Source organism: Rana temporaria, chromosome 3 (assembly GCF_905171775.1).
Source record: "Rana temporaria chromosome 3, aRanTem1.1, whole genome shotgun sequence".
In the NCBI taxonomy this organism is placed as follows: domain Eukaryota; kingdom Metazoa; phylum Chordata; class Amphibia; order Anura; family Ranidae; genus Rana; species Rana temporaria.
This window is the reverse complement of record NC_053491.1, coordinates 89,108,140-89,132,816: the sequence shown is the minus strand read 5'-3', so window position 1 is coordinate 89,132,816 and position 24,677 is coordinate 89,108,140. Positions and strand designations below refer to the sequence as shown.

Here is a 24,677-nt window from a genome sequence, read left to right as displayed (position 1 = left end):
TGCGGCTACAAGAGAATGGCCACCAGCCGTTTTTACAACAGCAGCGCGGCTACAAGAAAATGGCGCAGTTTCAAATGGAAAAACAGCACCGAGAGAAGAGGCGGACGAGAAGGCCAAAAATGCAGTGGCCCCCCAGAGAGCAGACTCAAGACACCCCTGCAGCCCCCAGCCAGGACACTGAAAAAACCCCAGTACACCAGGTCAGTAACGGCGGGCCCATGCATGGGGAGGGAAGGGACAGGGGAGAGTATAAAAGACCCCTAAATCGACCCCTCCTAGGAAAGCTCAGCTGATCCATCATGCCAAGACAGGAGGAAAAGTACGTACCCGTCCCTACGAGGACTACTGGCGCGTTCCTGACAGACCCACTTTCGAGCAGTACGGAGTAGCCGTCGGCCACGACTCGCTGTGACAGACAGCAGTAGCTCGGTCATATGCGAGCACCGGAGCATTAGCTCACCGGCCACCTCTGGAGCAAAACGGGGTATGACGTGGCCAGCCCAGCACGTGGCTAAGGCTTGCTCTCGCTCAATGGGCGTACTGGGGAGACTACCAGGATCTATATTATCCAGCCCGTCACCCAGCCGGCAGTTGATAGAAGATCTCAGGATCAAAAAATAAATAAAAATTCTGTAGGACCATGGGCCCAAAGGGAGCCGGGTCCTTCTCTACTGGGCATAAAAAAAAACTAAGCTGCTCACTGCAGTGAGAGGGGTTATGACCAGACGGACCGCCCCCTGGGCAGGGCTATTCAGCTTTGCCATTAACATGTCTGCCTAGTCCTCTCCTGATAGACGGAATATAACCCTACAGTCAAGAGTATAAGGAAGCAGTGTCCGTCCATGGACAAAAGGGGGTTTCACTTACCCGTCCAGGCGCAGGGCAGCTTAGAAACCAAGAGCCCAATCTTCACCCTTCATGGTGGGTTCCTGTTAAGTGGACCGTCAAGGACTGTGTACCCTTTTCATGTTTAGGGTCAAGTCCCTTGGACCTGTACAGCAGGAAATGCCTTAGCGCTGTAGTGTCCAGGATTTCCACTCTGCAGGGTCCAGCACCTGGAGGCCACATTACATGCAACACCTTGCACGATCTCAAATCTTTGCAAGGCTCGGGTGCCATTTATCCAAGCATAAAAGCCTGTGTTCAAATGGATCCCATCAGTCAATCCATTGATTTTTTTTGGAACCGTTCATGGGAATAGAGACCTGGAGCTCAGAGCGCACACCATGCCATTCACCTTGCAGACACTGGTAAACTGATGTGCTTCCTGTATGGAAAGTTGTTATATAGGGGATCACTTTTTGTCTAACGACCTTTGGTCTACCAATGTCTATTCACCTGGAGTATTACCCAGCATGTAATGATTAGTTTGATTTTCCCATGATGTATGAAAAAAAATATGGTTTTGAGGGGGTAGGGAGCCTTTTACAAACTCTGAAACCTGTAAGTGAAACTCAAACCTCCAGATTTTTAAATACATTTTTGCATATTTTCAATTTCCACCATTTTGCAGAAAAGGCACAATTCAAAATGTACAAAATGTTTAACTACGATTACTTTTATATTTAGCAGGAATTTTGTAAAAATCAGTATCTGCCAATGCTTAGTGCGTTTTTAGCGAAAATATTGTTTTGATAAACATTTGCGCAAATATAAAAACAATTGCATTTTTCTTCTACAGGTAATGAATGCGCTTTCAGAAAAAAAAACAAAGGCTTCTGGGGTCTTTTGCAAACTGAAAGCTGTAAGGGGAGAAAAAAAAAAAATGGAAAAATTGCAAAAATGGTCTGGCCATTTAGAAAGGGCACAGAGCCTGGCAGCAAAAAAGTTAAGGCTTAAATGCACGTAATTAAAACAGCAATATTTAAAAGAAAAAGAAGAAAAAAAAAAAAGGACCAGTCACTTACTGCTTCAAAGTGTTTATTATGTGCCAAAACAAAAAAAACAAAAAACAAAGAAAACACCACATCTGTAGGATAAGTGCATTTTTCTGCTTGCATAACTACAATGAGGTAGAGACTTTACACACAGCTTTACAGAAAATACCCGCACAGGGCAGCTAGTGCAGAATTAGCTCAGCATGTACTGGAAAGAGGGAACATTACAGACAGTGGAATCTTTGGCACAGAGCTTCCAAAAAGGAGGGGACAGAAATAAAACACATGGACATAGTTCAAAACGGCTAGCAATAGTTTTCATAGGTCAGCTTCTTCCTATAACAAAACTCAACCTAAGAGCATGGGCATATCCCCTCCAGGAGAAAGGTCTCATCTCTCTAGCCTCTACCCCATTCTTAAAAAGAAAATATACATTACAGCCCTTTACTGTCCAGCCAAATATTAAGTGTTTAAAAACTACCATCCCCTGAAGTGCAAATTAAAAAAGTGCATAAACATCCTTAAAACTATATACACACACACACACACAAAGTCATCATCTGTTTCAGCCAAGGCCTCAAGTCTGTCTTTTGTTGGAAGTTCAGTTGTACAAATATATTCATGTTTAATCTCTTAAACTAGCAGCTCCCAGAAACAGAAAAGTTGCAATAATGTTAAAAGCTGCCAGGAAAAAAAAATTGACTTAAAAACCATCTAAGAGTGTAAAAAGGAACCGGTAAAAATCCCACAGAGGGTAAAATATGAAATATGATTTGATTTTAAATAAAGAGCAGATACTGCCATTGTTGTTCCAGTAAAAATTCCAACTGAACAACCAGTTTATGCAGTTCAGATGGGAGATTAAAGAAATTGGAAGGCATCGAAAGGCACTGTATGGCGACGGCAAAAAACTGGGCAACTGTCAATGAATACCTGCAGTATTTGCAAGGAATGTAAAAGAAGCGCCTGCAATAAAAAAAAAACCCAAAAAAACTGAGGCATTAATAGTCAAACCTTCAGACAACTGTCCCCACACTGCTTACATTCAGCAAGTGTTGGAGGACTAGAATGGGAACTGCAAAACATTAGGAGGCAAAATATGCACCTCCTTAACCATAAAAGAAAATCCTCTATCCCTGGCAAGACCTCACTGTGCACAAGTGCAAAAATTACAATGTACAGCAAGTGCCAAAACACTATCACGTGACTTCCCCACTATCCACTGACTCCTGTCAACAAAAAGTTATAAGTGCTCCATGTGCTGCCTAGAGGGGCACAGGACCTAATCCTCTCTTCAGCATATTTGCTCTGAAGCATATTTTCTATTGGCACGATTAGCTGGAATCACGGCTCTTCTGGTTGCGCATGAGCGGGCGGTGATGACGGAGGATCTCCATTGAGTGCTGCCAGTGCCAGCAGGAACGGCAGAAATACTTGAAGCAAACCTTGAAGAAAAGGGTAAAGATTACATTTGGCACCACTGGAATCTTAAGAGTCTTTACCTGCAAACAAATGTGCTTTTTTTTTTTTTAAACAGTGCTGTGGTAGTTCATAAACTACAAGCCAACAGCCTCTAAGGATATTGGGGCTTGTAGTTCATTCAGACAGCTGTATGAATGACACAGCTGTGTGGGCCGAGTATGGAGGCTTTCCCACAAACTTCAAAAAAAAGCAGATGATTATGAATAGAAAACACACTGATGTGCATTATTAAATAGCATGTGCTGTACCACTAAAGTAGAAAAAGGGCATGTCTAGAATGCTCAGCCATTCCACCCTGTCCCAGCACAGGACTAGTACAGATGTTTTTATTTCCCCCTTTAAAATAAGGCCATAATACTTAAATTTTCAAGACAGACAAAATGACAGAAGTATTATGTAATTTTAAGAGATCAATTCCAGACATTGGCACATAGTTACGTAAAGCTTGGACCAAGACAGACCAACATAACCATGTACGACATACTGGCCGATTCCATGGCATAATTACTAAAGCAGATACTGCTACTTCAGTGATCTAGACTTTCTTCTGGGTCCTGTGCTGAGCGGCCAGTCTGACACCTTTTGAATACAGGAGGCAAGCCCAGGCACCATTCAGAGAATGCTTTGCATTTTCTAAAATTAATGCAAAGTGCCCTGTTTGGATGAGGTGGATAGGTAAGGCAGTGTCCTTGCTCTCCACCGCGCCCAATCAGAAAACGCTTACCAGTCATAAGTCTCTACCTGCAGCATACTATATAAAATGCGTTTAATTTCTGGTCGCTTATCTATACTGTATTATCAGTTCCTACCATATGGGAACATCTAAACTTGTAACGCATGCATGAATAACATTTGTCAATTGAATGTGAAAGTTCACCCCCACTAAATCACTTCTATAAACTTGGGGGGGCGACTGATCCGATTCATGTCCGAACTGACAGTTCGCACTGCAATATGCGAACCAATTATTTTATTAACACATGCAGCAGTTTGCATATGGCAGTGTGAACTGCCTGCAAGTCGAGCGCGATGCAGGAACCCGTGCTCGATTCTCATCACACCAGAGTGAATCGAGCCTTACACCATTTTTCTTTTATCAGCCAACATTTTAACAGCCCAAGGGTATGGATACATGCACTTTGGCTATACATTTGGCTCAGCAAGGCTCTAAAGACAAAGCCTGCCAGGCCTTGTGGCCCTCCCACCACCCAGTTATGCAGTCGGAACCTCCAGCTCACCCTCCCCGCTGCGACTTGTAAACAAAGAAGCCTTCTGTGTTTAGGGGACATTTGCTCACCATCTTCTGGATCCAACTGATCCCTCTGCATGTGCTCACGGCAGAAACAAATCTCCAGAGAGAACCTACCTACAACTGTGTGACATCTACACAAAGAGGCAACTAAATTCAGGCCACTAGTACCTCCCTGGAGGTACTAGAGCACTGAACAAACAATGCAGGTCCAAACAAATCTAGTGGATTTAGAATTACCTGGTCTCTGCAGAAAAATGGACCAGGCTGAGAATTGCAAGCCTGGCACACCGAATCTTCAAGATAAGGATCAATCTGAACCTAGAAAGAAAAAAAGGAATTCCACTATAACATGAAAACAATCATGGCAACAATGCTCGACCAATTCCAGAATCATCTACTGTGGACAATCTCAGTCTTGCCTGAAGCTGACAAGAGCCATGGTCTGAAAAGGTTTGCTGCGCCACATTTCAGACCTTTGGACATGCAGTACCAAGTTGTTTCCAAAGAGAAGGCAAATTTATTAAAGGAGTTGAGAATCTACATTTAATTTTAATTGAGTGAAGACCAGGGCTTTCTGCTGAGGACATTATGTAGATCAGGTTCAATGGATTACCAATACATGCTACTGCATGCTGGTGTACACAGCCAGTCCTTCAAAACACTGCATCCTTACAGACCTTCCATGTTTTCTAGCAAGTTATATACTCTAGGTGTGCCTATTCGGCACTAGGATCATTTATGAAAGAGCAAGAACTTCAGTTAGTGTCTCAGAACATTTCATGCTAGTTACCCCAAAGGACCCCCTTACTGGGAAGGATAAAGTTAAAGGCCGATGTCAGGCCATAGGCTTTTTTGCAGCAAGCCCATTTATGCAATGTAGCACTTATGATAGTTACACCTGGGGATACAGACTTAATTTGCACGCTATGGGCAAGGACTCTTTGCAGACATGATGGAATTTGAGGCCAATCTTATTTAAAATCCTAGGCTTTATATCACCTCAGAGCACTTTCCCCAAGAGGAAAGTGCAACACTTACCTTCTTGGTAAACTTGGCAGTTTTTATTTCCACAAAAGCTGCACTCACAGCCTTTAGGTAACTGCGTTGGTTGTTGAAAGTGACGCGCCCAGAACCTGTAGAAGCAAAAAAAAGGAAGAGTACAAGACATATGCAAAAAAAGTAGTCAGCCCAGATTTGCTGTTTATACAATATAAAAATAGTTGTCTTAGAAGGGTACGGTACAAACTGACAAGTTAATTTTTATCTATGCTGGTGAACAGCACTGTTGCCTGAGTTTATGAGTAATCTCCATTAGCAACTGGGGAAACATATATATATATACACATATATATATATATACACATATATATATATATATATACACATATATATATATACACACATATATATATATACACACACATACACACATATACACACACACACACACACATACACACACATTTAGGATAAGAAATGTGTATATAAAAATTGCTTCTGTAAGGATTAACTTGACCAAGTTAATTCCTGCATACGACAGGCTATGCCCATCATACAATCTATTTAACAGTCCCCTTTTTACATGGAGGGATGCTGTTGACTAAGGTGTTGTGGAGACGCTCCGTCTGTGTTCCTAACTTAAGGGTTGTAAAGGTAAAACATTCTCCTAAATAGCCTTTTTTATCTTAGTGCGGTCCTCCTTCACTTAACATTTCGTCTGAGAAATCCTCACATCCTGTTCTGTCTAACTCCACACAGTAATGCAAGGCTTTCTCCCTGGTGTGGAGTGTCGCGCATGCCCCCTCCTTTGAGGGGGAGGGGCGAGCAGGAGAGTCAGGACGCCGACTAACACAGCTCCTTTCTCCATCTGCAATGTAGAGAGTGTCCTGACTCTCCTGCTCACCCCCTCAAGGGAGGGGGCGAGCACGACACTCCACACCAGGGAGAAAGCCTTGCATTACTGTGTGGAGTTACAGACAGAACAGAAAGTGAGTATTTCTCAGAAGAAATGAGGACATTTAAAAGCAAAATCGATGGAGGTAAGTTAAGAAAGACTGCACTAAGGTAAAGGAAGCTATTTAGGGAAAACATTTACCTTTACAACCCCTTTAATATTCAAAACGGCCAGAAAGATCACATCTGAATGTGTAGTCAGTATGAGGGGCCGCCTTCATTAGCTAAAGTCTATTGTATTCTTCCAAGATAACAAACCAGATACCCATTCAAGAGACAATTTGCCTCAGCTAGTTCCATGCATAGCCAAGTGTCCCATTCAAGAGATGTTAACGACCTTCGGTTTAATTTCTCTTCAAATCGAATTACTAACCCAAGTAGGAAGGGGCTAGTGAAGGGGGGGGGGGGGGGGGGGGGGGAGTTAATAAAGGAGATTGCCCATATTTGGAAGAGATACGCCCAGAGGGAGGAGAGAGCCAACAGAAAAAACAGTCATAGTGGCCCTGTGTTTGTCAATGAGAGAGGGTTCTATATCAGGAGAGCTCCAATCAGTAGTCAGAGATGAGATGACCTGGGCCCGGAGTCATTACAATTATCAGACCATCTCCCAGCACTAAAGTATACTTGCGTTGTCATATGTTTGATATTTGTAGTGTGATGTACATACTTTGTATTTGAAACTAATATTTACTTCCTTGCTTAAGACTATAAATGTTTGCAGTGTATTAGACCAATAACAATTCTCTAATAAATGATTATATTGAAGCTTTCACTTCTGGTCAAAATAACCCTTATTTAACCCATATCATATGTTTGGGGACAGTCTGACCCTTTCCCCACACTAAAGCAAAAGTCAGTCAGAATGTTCAGTTAATAAATATTGTTGCTTACCAATTGGGTACTTGTGCTTATCGGTATCAATGCCAGCGTAGACCACACCACCGAAAAGGTCATTCATTATGGAGGCAAGGGCTTCAGCATTTAGCATGCCATGCAAAGCACCAACAAATACAGTCTTACTGGGATCCAGGCGCTGTGAAGGACTGCGTACAAAGTTGCTGTCTGCAAGCACCCAAGGAATGACCTGCACCTAGAGTTTACACAAATACAGTCTGAATAAAATTGGCACAACAGTAAAAATAAGATTTTTTTGTACTCTCCATAAAATTATTTTCTCTGACGTCCATGGACGGACACAGCTCCTTAAGTCTTGACAAGTGTTTACAGGAGAGCACTAGGCAAACAGGTTTGTTAATGTAACATGTATTTAATGATCTGAGTTGAACAGCCCCGCCCAGGGGGTGGTCCCTCTAAACATAACCCTCCTCACTGCAGCTGCAACCTCAGTTCGTAACAAGCAGTACAAACCTAAAAAGGAGGGATGGGAGCGGTGTCCGTCCATTGACGTCAGAGAAAAGGATTTTACGGTGAGTACAAAAAATCCTATTTTCTCTTATCGTCCATGGAAGGACACATCTCCTTAAGTCTTGACAAGTGGGACTTCCCCAAGCAGTGTCAAAATGAGGGGTGGGAAATATCAGTAAAACCAATCTTAACTTCACCCCAAAACAAGCAGCGCTCTTGAAAAGAGGTGAAACTTTAAACAGCCGCCTGCAAAAACCTAGCGGCCGAAAGAAGCATCAGAAGATGCACTCACAGCAACCATGTAAATTCTGGAAAGAATGTGAACGGATGACCAAGTCGCCGCCTCGCACACCTGAGACCGACGCGTGCTGTCGGACCGGAAAAGGGGGACCCGCCCCTTAAGAACATAGGTCTGTATGACAGCCTACCTGATCCACCGAGAAATGGTGGGCAACGAGATTGCCAGTCCCTTTTGTGGACCAGACACCGACACAAAAGAGTCAGATCTTCCGAAAACAGAGCCGTAGCAGGCTGGTACACCCGCAAAGCGTGTACCACGCCTAAAGTATGAAAGACAACCTCCGTAGGATGCGGCAGCCGAGGACAGAAAAATGTGAGAAACAATGTCCTTATTCCGGCGAAAAAGCCAAAACCACCTTCGGAAGAAGGAAGGTTGCGGACACACCACCTAAGGCTCAAACATGGCGGCTTGAAAGACAAGAGCACCAACTCAGAGACCCCAATAACAGAGGTAAAGGCCACTTAAAGGGGCCACTTCTGAGATGGTGTCAAGAGAAAATCTGTTTCCAAAAAGGAAGATTCCTGAAGAACCGAGGAGTCAAAACTCATGGGGGAAGAGATGGGCACCTTTTTTGTGGAGGGGGCTTGTCCTATACCCCCCCCCCTTTGACCCACCAGGTAACGGCCGCAAAAAGGCCACTGAAAGAACACAGCCAAGGCTGAAATCTGCCACCAAACGGTGCTTTAAGCTAATTTTTGATCCACCAAGCTGTAAAAACAGCAGGCCGATGGACCCCGAGTACGTCACTCCATCTCTTCGCACCAAGAGATGTAGGTCCGCCAGACGCGACGGTAGGTCCACCGGAAGTAGACTACCGTGCCCTCAGTATTGTTGAGGTGACCGAGTTGGACAGACCCTGGTCCCTTAAAGTCTGGCTTCCAATAGCCCTGTTGAGCGACTGTACAACAGGAGGAAGTATGGGACCTCGAGACAGAAGGACCTCGTGCCCTGGCAAACGCCAGGGTACCTCCGCCTCCAGGCGCCCGAAATCGGCGCACCAAGGATCTGGAGCTATTAAAATAATCGGGATTCCTCAGCCTCCACTCTGTGGAGCAGCCGGGGAAGCCACTACAATGGGGGAAAGGCATAAAGTAGCCGAGACAGACCACACAGGGCCACCAGCGCAAGTTGCGCGTCTGTACCAGATCGCTAGATCTGGCCACGAACCTTGAAACCCCTGCGGCTGAGACGAGTGGCTAGGAGATCCATGCCCTGCGAGGCTCACCTCCTGCAAGGGAGTTGACTCCGTGTGACAAGACCAGTTGTCCTGGTTCAACATCAGGCGACTCCAGCAGCCCACCGGTATACCTGATGGTAGCCCGAAGCCACCGGCGTGGCGTTGTCAGATTGAATCAAGATCGGACAACCTTGCAACTCCCTCGACCACGAGGAGAGGCATAGCCTGACCGCCCACAGTACTAGGGCAAGTAACGGTAGACAAGGTCTACGGCACCTGGTATTTCCAGGCAGACTCCCACCCAGGTACTAACCAGGCCTGAGCTTGGGTAGTTACCGAGATCCGACGAGAACGAGCGCATATAGGGCTGTGTGGCCGTAGGTCCACTCAAGTCCAGCGACTCTGGACCGACCGGACCCCCCAGGCGCCCTCACAACCCTAGAGGTTGGCGTCCGTTGTAATCTCCACAGAAAGGAAGAAACCACCTCCCGAACCGAAAAGTCAGGGATCTCAGCCACCAATTCAGAGAGACACTGACAAGGTGACGAATCTGATGATTCAGAGACCAGAGATTCGTACCACTCGGACAGCATTTCCCTCTGGAAAAAAACACGAACGTGGAACTGGGTATACGGTACCGCCTCGGAGGAGGCTACCCACAGACCTAGAATTTGCTTGCAAACGGAGAGACCGATTGCGTGATGTCAATAATCACCGCCGACTGAAGAGTCTGCAAGTTCTCCAGGGGGAAAAAAAGACCTTCGCCACCGAGGAGTCCGGAAGTCGTAGGTACTCCAAACTGAGTCGGAACCAGGACCGACTCCAAATGTTTAACACCCACCCGAATTCACGAAGGGTACAAAAAGCCAGACACAACCTCTGAGTCAGGAAGTCGCCTAAGTAGCCACGATGGCAAAGCCTCGCTGTCGCGACAAGGTTAGGATAAGTGCAAAACTCCTTGGGTGAAAACCATTGGTGCTGGCGCCAGTTCAAAAAGGACCACAACTGACCGTGGGCATCCCCATCGCGAGGCACAGAAAACCTGTGACTTGCGCAAAGTGCAACATGCATGCATCCTTAATGTCTAAGGACGCCAGAAAGTCCCCCGGATGGAGCGCAGCTAAAAGCTATACAGGTAGCAGCCCCATGGTGGTTCGTACCTATGACCTTCTGCACCGAAGTGCAAGTGGCTACCCCATCGAAGGAATGGATTCCGTGTGGACCTACTTCTCATTCACAAAAGCCTTTTAGGCCCTTGAAGCCCAAAATCAGATGAACCATGCCCATCCTTGGAACCGAGAGCAGATTTGGATAGAATCCCTCAAACCACTAGTCCTGCGGAAAAGATAAAATCACACCACAGCTTAGCAAGTCCCACACTGCCCAAAGGCAGACACTGTTCGGTGGATCGGAAGGGACCCTATCTAGTACTCTGAAGATACCACCTCGCAGACCCACTGTCGGAGAGCAGGGAGGTTCCCTGAGCTGTTAACAGCAAAGGCGACCCCCCACCTCAGAGACGGGCAAGGGGAAGCTACATACATTGGCGGGTTCGGGTGCCGGAGCGATTGGCTTATGCACCCAGGGACGGATCAGCCCCCAGCTGAGCCCTTGACGGCCCGGGAGGTTCGCACGCGGACCCCGATTGACGAAAAGAGACCGCTTTGGTGTGGAAAAAGGACCCGGCCCACGGCGGGGCCCCTTCCCCCTGGAGGCCTGAGGGAGGAGAGCGCTCTTCCCTCCAGTGACATCCTTGATAATGTCGTCCAGCGAGAACCCAAAGGTCTCCCACCCAAAAAGGGTAAATCTGTCAGGGCGTATGTTAGAGGCCTGGCCAGCAGACCAGCATTCCAACCAGAGAAGGCGCCATCTCTGAAACCAAAGCCCTGGATATCAAGGGCGCAGCATCCAGTAAAACATCAGACATATACAAGGCCCTGGACCCGCAGGTCCGTTAGCCTAATAACTTCGGGAGAGAGTCGGCGCTCCTCCACTTTATGGTGCAACATGCTTACTCTGAGCGACTGGGATTCCAGAGTAGTGGCCACAATAGACCGCAAAACAGACCCCAGCATGATAGACATGGAACGGGTCAGAACTTTGGATCTTCTCAGTCAAATGCATACAAGCAGGGGTGTCCCGCAATAGGGAGGGTTGTCACCTATACATGACCCACGGAGGGTCCACCACCGCAGGAGAAGCCCACTCTTTTAAAAAGGCTCCCCTCTACAAAAGCCCTCAGTGGCTTTTCTCAATCCGCATCTTAAAATTTAGCAAGGAAGGGCACAGAAGGAAAACCTACACAGAGCGTTCCGATTTGTGTGATCCCAAAAAAGACTGAGCTTTCAGCGGAAACCCAGCTACACTAACCAGCTACAGGGAGTCCTGTACAGCAGTAAGAAGCGCACCTCTAAGTGCCTTATCCTGCACCCCCAGGTATCTGGTCCATGCTCCATTTTGAGAGCATTCCCCAGGGGATAACGGGGGGCACTGCTTTGACCCCCGCCCGTCCGCAGTCCTCCACCCTGGCACCAAGGTGTCCAGGACAAACAGTAAAAAAAAAAAAAAAAAAAAACACATCTGTGGGGTCCCAGGTATTAGGCACCCGCTGCCATCACAAATATGTAGGGGGAAGGACCAGATAGTGACCCCAAATAGAGCAACACATACACCTAGTGTGTATGTATAAAACGAAATTGTGTTTTACCACAAAACAGAAGCTCCAATGCCCTATTCAGGGCAACTCACCCATCATTGCGCTGGTCGGGGTATCCCAGGGGACTCACCGAGGAGGAGACGGCACAGCGCGCCATCCGCCCACAGCACACGGAGTGTGGGGAGAAAAACACTGAGGAGACATGTGGCATCCGAGGGACCTGTGTGCACCGTAGGATTCAGCACTAGGGGTCAGCCAAGATGGGCGCCGAACGTCCTCGGAGCACGGCTATGGCAAAATGGCCACCAATGGGAGTTTAATGCAATTGAAAACCACCCCAAAAATGGCGGCAAAACGCAGCATTTAAACAGCAAAAGCCTAAGGCTTTTTTACTTTTAAAAGAACAAACAGAAACCTCACAAAAAAACTTAGGCCAGACAGTCGCCTCAGGCCTGAGCCCCCCCCCCCCCCCCCAACAGCGGCAAATGTTTGCAATGCAGCAGAGGGAAAGGGGCAGGGAAGGGAGGAGAAGAGGACCCCCAAACCCCAGCTGTACCAACCCACCTAAGCGGGAGGGACTGTAGTTACCTGCGAGCGAGGACTCGCTGACGCATTCCTGACAGACCTACAACCGCAATGGAGGTAGCGGTTGGCCCGGTCCACTGTGAGTGAAACACCACAGCCCAGTCATATGTGGACCTCAGAGCAAAGCTCACCGGCCCCCCCAAGGAGTCATGGGGTATGGCGTGGCAGACCAAGCCTCTTTGCAAAGGTGTGCCCACGCTTGCTGGTCGGACTGAGAAGACTACAAGGATCTAAAATATCCAGCCTGTCTCAGACAGTTGAAAAAGATTTAAGAAAACATTTAAAGAAAATAAAATTTCTCCTGTGGCGCTGGGCCCAAAGGGAGCCATACGTCCGTCTCCTTTGCTAGGCAGAACGAAGCTGAAGCTGCAGTGAGGAGGGTTATGTCTCGAGGGACCGCCCCCTGGGCGGGGCTGTTTAACATGTATTTAATGATCCAACATGTTTCTGCCTAGTCCTCTCCTGTAAACAGGGAACATAACCCACTTGTCAAGACTTAAGGAGCTGTGTCTGTCCATGGATAAGAGAAAGGCATTTTTAAGCTTCAAGAATTGTCACTTTAACCACTTCCGGCCAAGGCACGTCATGACATCCTGGACTTCGAGTGGGGATATTTGAATGCCTGCAGCTACAGGCATCATCCAGATATCTTTCAGTCAGCGATTCTGTGCAAACAGTTCAGCCGTTTGATCGTTTTTACAGACAGTCGCCCCATGTGATCGGCGAACCAGAAAATGAACCAGTTGCTGCCAGATGGTCCCCAGACATCCATGACCCTTGGAGGCCCAGGTGCGACGTTATGTCACATCCGGGCTGGCAGATGTAAAAGCAGATTATGCAGCTGCAAAGACCCAGAGATTGTTTTTATATCTCAACCTTTCTAGCCTGGAGGAGAGATGTGGGATCTTCTTGACCCAACATCTCTCCATGAAGAGGACCTGTCACACACTCCCTTTTACAAGGGATGTTTACATTCCTTGTTATAGGAATAAAAGTGATAAAAAATAAATTTGATCAAGAGAAAGTGTAAAAATAGGATTCTTGCATCATACTTTCCTGTAAAATCCTTTTAAGTACCATCATGGACAGTCAGGCCAATATCCATTACCTGCCGAGTTATACTTCATCAGGTGAATGAACGCTGGTAGATCAAAGTCTTTAGACAGGAAGTGCCCATCCCTTTATAACCCCTACCATACAGGAAGCAAATCAGTTTTGTAACAAGCATGGAGTCCTCATAAAAAGAGGGGAGGGACCTGTGTCTCATGATGTACTGAAAAAAAGGATTTTAGGCAAATATGATGTAAAAAAATCACTTATTTTCCCCATACACCACAGGACAGTCAAGCTAATATTCATTACCTGCTGGGACGTCCTAGAGCAATAGCCTTGAGGGGGAAGGATACACCCTGCCAAAATAATAGCCATCAGAACTTTATACGGCAGCCTGCAGTACACTGCGGCCGAAAGCCAAATCCTTGGCTGCTTGAACATCCACTTGATAAAATATTGTGAACATAACCAATGACCAGGTAGCAGCCTTACAAATCTGAGACAGATACCTGATGGCAAAAAGCCCAGGGAGGTTCCTACACCCCTGGTAGAATGAGCCCTCACCCTAAAGGGAGGAGCTTTATGTTTCACCCAGTAGGCCTGAATGACCAATTGACGGCCTCAATTGCCAATGGAAGCTGCCTGGCCCTTCTTGGGTCCCTTTGGTAAAAACAAACAAAAAAATGCATATCTAGATAAATATACCTTGACTGCCTGGACAACATCCAAAGAATGCAGTAGTCTCTTCTGCCGAACAAGGCCGAGAGGAAAAAAAGGCAAAATAATGTCTCAATTTAAAATAAAAGGGCGACACCACTTTTGGCAAAAAGGATGGAACGGTTCGTAACACGACCCCATCGTGGTGAAGGATCAAATATGGTTCCCGGCACGAAAGGGCCGCCAACTCAGACACCCTTCTAGCCAAGGCGATAGCCACCAGGAAGGCTAGCTTGCTTGACCGCAAGTCTGATGGAATTTCTTTAATAGGTTCAAATGGTTGTTTTTGCAACACAGACAGCACCAAAGTCCCAAGGACACATAGGTGACCTAATAGGGGGAAGCAATAGAGTTGCCCTCTGCATAAAGGTTTGGATCAGTGAATGGGAGGCTAAAGGCCTTTGAAAGAATACTATAGGGCTGAAACTTGACCTCCGATTGTACTCAAAGCCAATTTGATTTCTACAGCCGACTGTAGAAAAGAGAATTCTCCCAATCAAGTACTTCCATGGATGCCATTTTTGGCTTCACACCAAGCAATACAAGTCTTTCAGACTTTGATAGATCTCTCTAGTGACAGCTTTTCTAGCATTCACGTGAAGACACTACTGGTCCCGAGATGCCTTGGTCCTTTAACATCTTGGCTTCAATAACCATGCCATCAAATTTAGAGATCGCAAATTGGGGTGGAATATAGGACCTTGAAAAGTAGATATGGGCAATGTGGAAGCGTCCATGGCCCATCTATTGATAGTCTCATTACCTCCGGGAACCAGGGCCTTCTGGGCCCCCCTCTTTTCGAATCCTTCGCAACAAGTGTGGGAGGAGAAGGATCGGAAGGAAAGCATAAACCAGGGAGTACTGGCTCCATGGAACCATCAGAGCATCTTCAATTGCCAGAGGATCTCTTGTTCGAGAGACAAACTGCTGTAGTTTGTTGAACCTGGATGCCAGTTGGTTGACCTTTGGCCATCCCCAACGTTGGCAAATTTCCTGGAACACCTCTGGGTGTAGGGACCATTCCCCCAGGCAGATCTGCTGGTGGCTGAGATAATCTGCCTTCCAGTTCTCTACTCCCGGGATATGGACAGGCGATATAATTGGCACATATTTTTCTGCCCAGGCAAGTATGCAGTTCACCTCTTACAGAGCTGGACTCCTGGTACCGCCTTGGTGGTTTATATAGGCCACTGCTATGGCATTGTCAACTGGTCCCTGATAGGGTAGTCCTGAAGCTCTACCATCCAGGAGTGTAGGGCCAGACATACTGCCTGTAAATCCAGGACATTGATGGGCAGGATCTGTTCTATTCCTGACCATCTTCCCTGGGCTGAGAGCCTGTCTAGGGTCGCTCCCCAGCCAAAGACTGGCATCTGTGGTCAGTACTCTCCAAGTTACTGGGAGAAAGGATTTTCCTTTTCGCAGCTTCTGTTCCTGCAGCCACCAATTTAGGCTTAAGTACGCCTGAGGTGATAAGCACATTGGATAATCCAGGGCTTTTCTTCCCGTTCCAAGCCAAGATGGGTTGAAAGGGCCTGGAATGGAACTGGCATAGGGCACCGCCTCGAAGGATGATACCATCATCCCTAGAAGGCTCATACAGAGCCGAATGGAGGGTTGTCTGGTGCCCCTTATCTAACACACCTAATCCCTCAGGACACAAATCCTTATGGGTGGCATGAAAAAAACTCTTGCTTTGACTGGGTTTAGGATCAACCTAGATACTTTAGACTTTGAGCTGGATTTAAAGCCGATTTTGGCATTTATGATTTAGCCCAAGCTTTTCAGATACTATACTGTGTATATTATGCTCTGTTCTAGAGCCTGAACTGAGTGATCTGAGCAGGAGGTTGTCCAGATGCCTGAGCACCAGAATCTCTTGGGCCCTTAAAAGACCCAGTACTGGTGCTAGAACCTTCGTGAACACCCGGGAAGCTGTAGCTAGCCCGAAGGGTAGAGCCACAAACAGAATGAAGTTCCTCTACTGCAAAACGTAGGAACCTCCGATGAGGCTGAAAGAAAAATGGATGTATGTAAATATGGGGTTTTTATATTGGAGGCTAGAGAGTCTCCCCTCTGGAGTGAGGTTACTACTGAGCAGACAGACTCCATTCAAAGGACTTGCTAGATACTTGTTCAGGGATCTTTAGGTCCAAAATGGGCCTGGTGTCCGTTTCTGTACTGTAAACAGGAGCAAAACCCTGAGCCCCTTTCGAGTATCGGAACCTTTACAATTACTTTGATGCACTAGATCAGTAATGGCGAACCTTGGCACCCCAGATGTTTTGGAACTATATTTCCCATTATGCTCAACTACACTGCAGAGTGCATCATCATGGGAAATTTAGCTCCAAAACATCCTGGGTGCCAATTTTCACCATCACTGCACTAGACGTAGTGTTTGAAGCAATATGTTTTTTAGAGGATCTGAGGGAATGCTGGATCTTAACCTCTGGGGGGGGGGGGGCATTCCCTGCGACTCCAGCCTTTAACTGCAATATAACTGAGGTGACCCATTCGTCCTTCCTGAATAATTGTTTTTTTCAAATTCGCGCAAAGTGCAGCAACCTTCCCCAGCAAGCCAATGGCGTGGAGGCATCCCCTCAAGAGGAGGGCTTGGTTTAACAATTTTGAACCCAGGGCCTTTAGTGACCCTGCAAGTTTTCCACGGGCCCTAGCATCCTGTTGGCAGCAGAACCGCCTTGATGCCGAGACATTTGGGGGAAGTAGTCCGAGGTTTTATACAAGGGACGTCTGGTGCTTTACTTCACAGAAAGTAGAGAACTACTCTCTCTAGAAATCTTTTGGGTATATTTATTCAAATAATCACAGAACAAACATTCCCCATAAGTGGAACCTGCCAATAACTTTATAAGGAATCTCAGCTGACCAGTTCTTAAAGGGGTTGTAAAGGTTTGTTTTTTATTTTCTAAATCGGTTCTTTTAACCACTTAACCCCCGGACCATATTGCTGCCCAAAGACCAGAGTACTTTTTGTGATTCTGGACTGCGTTCCTTTTAACTGACAATTGCGCGGTCGTGCGACGTGGCTCCCAAACAAAATTGGCGTCCTTTTTTTCCCACAAATAGAGCTTTCTTTTGGTGGTATTTGATCACCTCTGCGGTTTTTATTTTTTGCGCTATAAACAAAAATAGAGCGACAATTTTGAAAAAAAAAAATATTTTTTACTTTTTGCTGTAATAAATATCCCCCAAAAATATATAAAAAAACATTTTTTTTCCTCAGTTTAGGCCGATACGTATTCTACCTATTTTTCGTAAAAAAAATCGCAATAAGCGTTTATTGATTGGTTTGCGCAAAAGTTATAGCGTTTACAAAATAGGGGGTATTTATGTAATTTTTCTTAATATATTTTTTTTACTAGTAATGGCGGCGATCAGCGATTTTTTTTCGGTACTGCGACATTATGGCGGACACTTGAGACATTTTTGGGGCCATTGGCATTTTTATAGCGATCAGTGCTATAAAAATGCATTGTATTACTATAAAAATGCCACTGGCAGGGAAGGGGTTAACACTAGGGGGCGGGGAAGGGGTTAAGTATGTTCCCTCTGTGTGTTCTTACTGTAGGGTGGGGGGGGACTCACTAGGGGAAACACTGATCCTCGGTTCATACATTGTATGAACGGAAGATCAGCATTTCCCCCGCTGACAGGACCGGGAGCTGTGTGTTTACACACACAGCTCCCGTTCCCTGCTCTGTACCGAGCGATCGCATGTGCCCGGCGGCGATCGCGCCCGCCGGGCACACGCACGGGAGTCGGGGGCGAGCAGGGGGCGCGCGCCTCCGGTGGCGCGCACGCGCCCCCTAGTGGCGGCTAAAAGAGAGGACGTATAGCTACGGGCTCTCGCCTAGGAGAGCCGACCTGCCGCCGTATAATGACGGTGGCTGGTCGGCTAGTAGTTAAGCTAGTTGACTCACTTACCTTTTTCTTTCAATTTCGCTTCTAAACTTTTTTTTTTTTGTCTGAATTTCTCACTTCCTGTTTGAGGAAGAAGCAGAAGTGATAAATTCAAAGGAACACACACACACACACACACGAAACAGGAAGAGCCGCTGACCGGCTCTTCCTCACTCTCGCCTGACAGACGCGTGTAAAGAGCCGATTGGCGGCTTTCCTGACGGGGTGGGGGGGGTTTTGGGGTTCACGCCGTTTATCAGCGCAGCCCCCCCTCGGATGCCCACACTGGACCACCAGGGAAGGGGGCAACATGTGGATGGCCGGGGGCAACATGTGGATGGCCAGGTACATCCCCCATGGCCATCCACATGTAAAAAAAGCACAATAGATGCCAATCAGTGCCCACAAACAGGCACCGACTCATAAATTAGTAAACAAGTGATGCCCATTAGTGCCACCCATGAGTGCCGCATACCAGTGCCACGTCGGTGCTTATCAGTGCGACAGTGCCTGGTATGGAAGTGGTTAAAAAGGAACCCATTTATTTAGAAAAATTAATAAAATAAAAAACCACCTTTACAACCCTTTTAAGCCAAAAGTCTGTATATGTACAGACGAGAGCCAACAAGAGACCTGCTGTGTTGACGCCTTAAAAAGGATTTAATAGCAACACGCAGCGCTCAAGGAATAAGTCTTTATTTCAGGCAGACCATCCTCTTGGTTTAGGCCCATCAGGCCGTTTAACCTGATCCTTTATGGAGTGGAAAATACCAATTGCTGCAACAGCTGGCTGGCTGAACTGGCCAAACAAAAAGGGAGCCTTTAATAACTAAAATTTCTTGTCCACCGGGTCTTTTATAGGCCCTGTGCGTCATTTACCAGACAAGTTCTTATTTAAGGAAGAGACAGCTGCATCCACGGCTGGCCTGCTCCGTTTAACAACCTTTTGATCCATTGGATAAAAAAAGGCAAACCCTCTTCAGAGGAACAAAAGGTTACCAGGATATTCCCAATCCGCATACACTGCCTGTTCCAACAGGGGGTGTAGGGGGAAAGACATTGCGGCCTGAAAAAGGCCTCAGTGGTCTTAGAGGACCAGGGGGGCTCTGTTTTTTTACAGAGGCAACTTAAAGGCAGAACAAACCATTTTGGTCAAGATCTGGATGAAAGGCCTCTGCGACAGAGGCAGACATCAGCTGGATGTCTTGTCCAGATTGCTTGGAAGGAGACTCATCTGCCGGACACTCCACCAAATCCTGAGCTTTATGCTCTTACCCATTCTTGACCCATTCCTGCTCCAAACTTGGAGGCTCCAGGGAGAGGGATCTGTCACGCCACCCTGCGGGATGGTGGCAATCCTGTGCCCTTAACCCAATAGGGCAGAGGACAGTTAATCCTTTGTGAAAAAGGGTGGAACAGCAGCATTGACTGTAGGCACAATATTAGATAGGCGCAGCAGCTCAGATTGCCTGGAAGCCTCTGGCTATCAGGGGGATACAACACTAGGGAGATGACCAAGTTCAACAGGAACTACTGATGTGATATGTTTGCCCCTTCATTGTAGTGTTTAGTCCCACTCCTTTTTGGACGACATTTAGTCCACAAAGTACTTTGGGGTGTGTATAAAAAAATAACACCCTTTTTTAGAAGGGAGACCCTTTAATAGGGCTCACCAAGCCCCTATGCAACAATCCTGCCAAGCACCTTTAGCCTGGCAACACCTGGCGAGTCATGTGACCCAGGTAAGAAATTAATCACTGCAAGTGTTTGTTCAGAGCCTGCTGTGTCCCACAGCTTCATTCTGGAAGCACCACATGCTTGGCTTACACAGCTTAAATGAGCTGGGTGTGCACCAGAATTGATGCGTACGTATTCACGTACGACGCAAATCTTTGTTCGCCTGAATAAAAGACCACTGCGCATTTGCGGCGAAGTCGCGTGCTCCATGGCCGCCAAACTGTAGACTACTGCGGTGCACCATGGTGACCCAGGCAAAAAAGTGCACCTCATGTGCCATCATAAAGGTAAATATCAGACAAGCAGAGAGGAAAAAAAACTAACAAAAAAAACAAAAACTTTGCAACACAGTTAGCCCAAAACTCCCAGGTGTCCAGCCCTTATCTAGCTTGACTAATTGTTACAATTATTGGGACACCCCAAAATAAAATCACTTACCCATCCAGGCGCAGGGCCACTTAGAAACCAAGGGCCTAATCTTCACCCTTAATGGTGGGTTCCTGTCACAGGGGACCTTTAAGGACTGGGTACCCTTTCATGTTTAGGGTCCACTCCCTTGGACTTGTAGAGCACCCTGCAGGAAATACCTTAGCCTTGTAGTGTCCAGGATTTCCACTCCACAGGGTTCGAGGCACGGAGGCTGCATTACAGGCAAAACCTTGCAGGATCTTGAGTAATACGTTTTTAATCCCTTTTGCAAGGCTCGAGTACCATTTATTCAAGCCTAAAATCTTGTGTTAAATGGATCCGGTCAATCCCTCGATTCTTTTTTGGAACCGTTTGTGGGACTATAGACCTGGAGCTCAGAGCTCAAACAAACCTTGTAGACACTGGTGAAAAATTGAAGGGCTTCCTGTATGGGAGGGGCACTTCCTGTTTAAAGACTTTGATCTACCATTGTGCTTTTACCTGATGAAGTATAATCCAGCAGGTAATTAGCCCGACTGTCCCATAATGTATGAAGAATAAAATAAAGTGTGCTCACACGCAGAAGCAAACGCAAGTCACGTCCACATATGTAAACGGCATTCAAATCACACGTCAGGTATCTATATACGTTAGCGCAAAAAGAAACCATTCTAGCCCAAGGAAAGAGAAAGTGTGGGGTGGATCCGTGCAGCGGAGTTCAAACACAAGACAGAAAATAAAAAGATAAAGATGCTGGTGAAAAAAGAAGAACTGCTGCCCCTACTATTTACTACCACTAGGTGGAGTAAAAGGATGAGGAGAGAAGGGAGTGTAGGTATAGCGCTGTTCTAGTGGGAGGAGAGTCAGCCCAAAGCTGACAGTGCAACAAAGTCAAAAATGACTGCAAACAAAAATGGTGTTACCCCCAGCTGGGTATAGGCTGTGAGAAACTTCAATAAGAGATGTGAAGCGTGAGATGTAAATAACTTAAATGATATTGGTCCCTCGGCCGGGTGTTTGCTTCTATAAAGTGCCCTCAACCGGGTCCTAAAATAAAATGGTGCTAGTTAAAAGTGAAACATCAACCTTAGTGGACAGAGTACAACATAAAACCAGTCAATAAATGCCCCGGTCGGGTGTTTATTATTGCACTCTCGGCCGGGTGTTAGATAAGTGAAAAAAAATTGTATTCAAATGAAGAAAACATGAAAAAAACACAAAGTCCATGGGAAAACCATAAACAGAAATAAAAGTAGTAATAGGTGACTTTTGTGCTTAAAACTTCAACGTTGCTGGCTGAAATTTTCAGTTCTTGCTCTGTGCGTGACAACCCATGCTCTTTACAAAAATGCACTCGCCAGATACTTCTTCCCCTCCAGGGGTATGGCGCGATCACAGTATAAGTGCCCGGTGTAGCAACCCGAGGACAGATGGGGCCAGCTCCAGACACCGATTGCGATCCTCCAAGGCGTTTTATGCAGGAGAAGAAAGGATGCCCATAGTGTGAATCCGTTTAAAATAAAGTTTAATGTGAAAGACGTTTGAATACTCACATTGACATGAACAAATTTAGGCAAAATAAGAAAACAAGCTGGCGCTGCACACCCGGTCTGGGCTGTACACACTGAATGTGCAGCGCCAGCTTGTTTTCTTATTTTGCCTAAATTTGTTCATGTCAATGTGAGTATTCAAACGTCTTTCACATTAAACTTTATTTTAAATGGATTCACACTATGGGCATCCTTTCTTCTCCTGCATAAAACGCCTTGGAAGATCGCAATCGGTGTCTGGAGCTGGCCCCATCTGTCCTCAGGTTGCTACACCGTGGCACTTATACTGTGATCGCGCCATACCCCTGGAGGGGAAGTAGTATACGGCGAGTGCATTTTTGTAAAGAGCATGGGTTGTCACGCAAGAACAATTTCAGCCAGCAACGTTGAAGTTTTAAGCACAAAAGTCACCCATTACTACTTTTATTTCTATTTATGGTTTTCCCATGGACTTTACATGGACTTGATTTATGTGTTTTTTCATGTTTTCTTCACATTTAAATACAAGTTTTTTTCACTTATCCAACACCCGGCAGAGAGTGCAATAGTAAACACCCGACCGGGGGTTTATTTATTTACTGTGGTTTGATGTTATACTCTGTCCACTAAGGTTGATGTTTCACTTTTAACTAGCACCATTTTATTTTAGAACCCACTTATACCTGGTTGAGGGCATGTTATAGTAGCAAACACCCGGCCGAGGGTATTTCTGCATCAGCAAACACCCGGCCGAGGGACCATCATTTAAGTTATTTACATCTCACGCTTCACATCTTATTGAAGTTTCTCACTGCCTATACCCAGCTGGGGGTAACACCATTTTTGTTTGCCGTGATTTCTGACTTTGTTGCACTGTCAGCGTCAGGCCGACTCTCCTCCCACTAGAACAGCGCCATATTTACACTCCCTTCTCTCCTCATTCTAGCTCAAGACCTCTGACTAAAAAATGTAACCTGTAAAAGGAAAAAAAAAACTGCAAATACTGTGACATAAAATTTGCAACTGCCATTTTATTCCCCATGGTTGCTGCTAAAAAAAAAAAAAAAAAAAAAAAAAAAAAAAATATATAGGAGTAAAGTGCTATAATTGTCCTGGACAGGAAGTAGTTAACCCACTGGTACTTCTATCATAATAAATTAATCGGCCGTTACCTCCTTGCAGCGCATTCTGCGACTTGACATTTTGAAGTAGTGTTCACTTAGTCCATCTTGATTTAGTAAATCCTGTGTGCAGGCCTGGAGTAGTGCGCGCACCGACTTCTCAGACTCAAAAACCAGATATACATAGCCTAAAATATTGGGACAACACATTACAGGTATGCATTCAGACAGATATTTACATCATTTTGGCATTCATTTAAATATTTGAGTGACTAACTGAAAAACATGCAAACCCGAAATTGTGATTTCATGGACATTCTAGACTGCATGCAACCCGAGTCACATGACTCACAGCTTTGAGGCCAGAGACAGCAAGGCAATGAGCACTCAACATGATAAACATCAGCAGCCTCAGTACAGTAGAACCTTGGTTTGCGAGCATAATGTGTTCCAGAAACATGCTTGCAATCCAAAGCACTTCTATACCCTGTGTAAAAAAAAAAAAAATAAGAAAAAAAAGTTTTGATATATGAGCGGCACCTTCAAGTGTGCAGAATACTTTATTATGACAGGACGTCATATGACGTCCTGTCATTTAAAGCCTCTAGGGGGGGCGCGCGCACCCGTTGTGTCACTGGGAACACAATGCGCGTGCACGGCGGCCGCGATGGCTGCCGGGCACCCGCGATTGCCCAGTAACTGAGCAGGGACGTGGAGCTCTGTGTGTAAACAGAGCTCCATGTCCTGTCAGGGAGAGAGGAGACCGAAGTGTCCTTTGTACATAGGGACACAGATCGGTCACCCCCCTACAGTTAGAACACTCAATAGGCTACACATTTAACCCCTTCCCTGCCCCCTAGTGGTTAACCCCTTCCCTGCCAGTCACATGTATACAGTAATCATGCATATTTATAGCACTGTTCACTGTATAAATGTGAATGGTACCAAAAATGTGTCAAAAGTGTCCGATGTGTCCGCTATGTTGCAGTCCCGAAAAAAAACGCAGATCGCCGCCAATCCTAGTAAAAAATAAATAAATAAAAACATTGTCCTCTATTTTGTAGGCAATATAACTTTTGTTTTTTTTACAAAAATATGTAGAATACGTATCAGCCTAAACTGAGAAAAATATATATATATTTTTTAAAAAAATGGGATATTATAGCAAAAAGCAAAATAGTGTTTTTTTTAAATTTACGCTCTTAATTTATAGCTCAAAAAATTAGAAACCGCACAGGCGATCAAACGCCACCAAAAGAAAGCTCTATTTGTGGGGGGGGGGGGGGAAAAACGTCTATTTTGTTTGGGAGCCACGTTGCACGACCGCGCAATTGTCAGTTAAAGCGACGCAGTGCCGGAAGCTAAAATCTCGTCTGGGCAGGAAAGGGGTGTATGTGCACTGTAGGCAAGTGGTTAAAGATTCCTAGCTGTGTTTACCCAGGAGACACTTTATTTCAGCATTTTCATCATGTATATCCCTGCATTAGTGAATTTCTCTTTTGTCGTTATGTATTCCAATTGGATGCATTTAGTACAAATT

At 45.9% G+C, this 24,677-nt stretch overlaps 1 protein-coding gene across 6 annotated transcripts in view; it reads right to left on the bottom strand.

The window, feature by feature from the left end:
* Positions 1-1,903: 1,903 nt before the first annotated feature.
* Positions 1,904-24,677, bottom strand: part of CPEB1 (cytoplasmic polyadenylation element binding protein 1) — a 102,849-nt gene continuing 80,075 nt past the window's right edge. For all 6 annotated transcript variants that reach the window (XM_040342911.1, XM_040342913.1, XM_040342912.1 and 3 more), the window contains 5 exons: positions 23,189-23,325; positions 7,456-7,654; positions 5,650-5,744; positions 4,849-4,929; positions 1,904-3,322 (listed from right to left, as the gene is read on the bottom strand). In XM_040342911.1, coding sequence (XP_040198845.1) covers positions 3,212-3,322; positions 4,849-4,929; positions 5,650-5,744; positions 7,456-7,654; positions 23,189-23,325 — 623 coding nt within the window. In that variant the 3' untranslated portion in view covers positions 1,904-3,211. The remainder of the gene's footprint in view (positions 3,323-4,848; positions 4,930-5,649; positions 5,745-7,455; positions 7,655-23,188; positions 23,326-24,677) is intronic.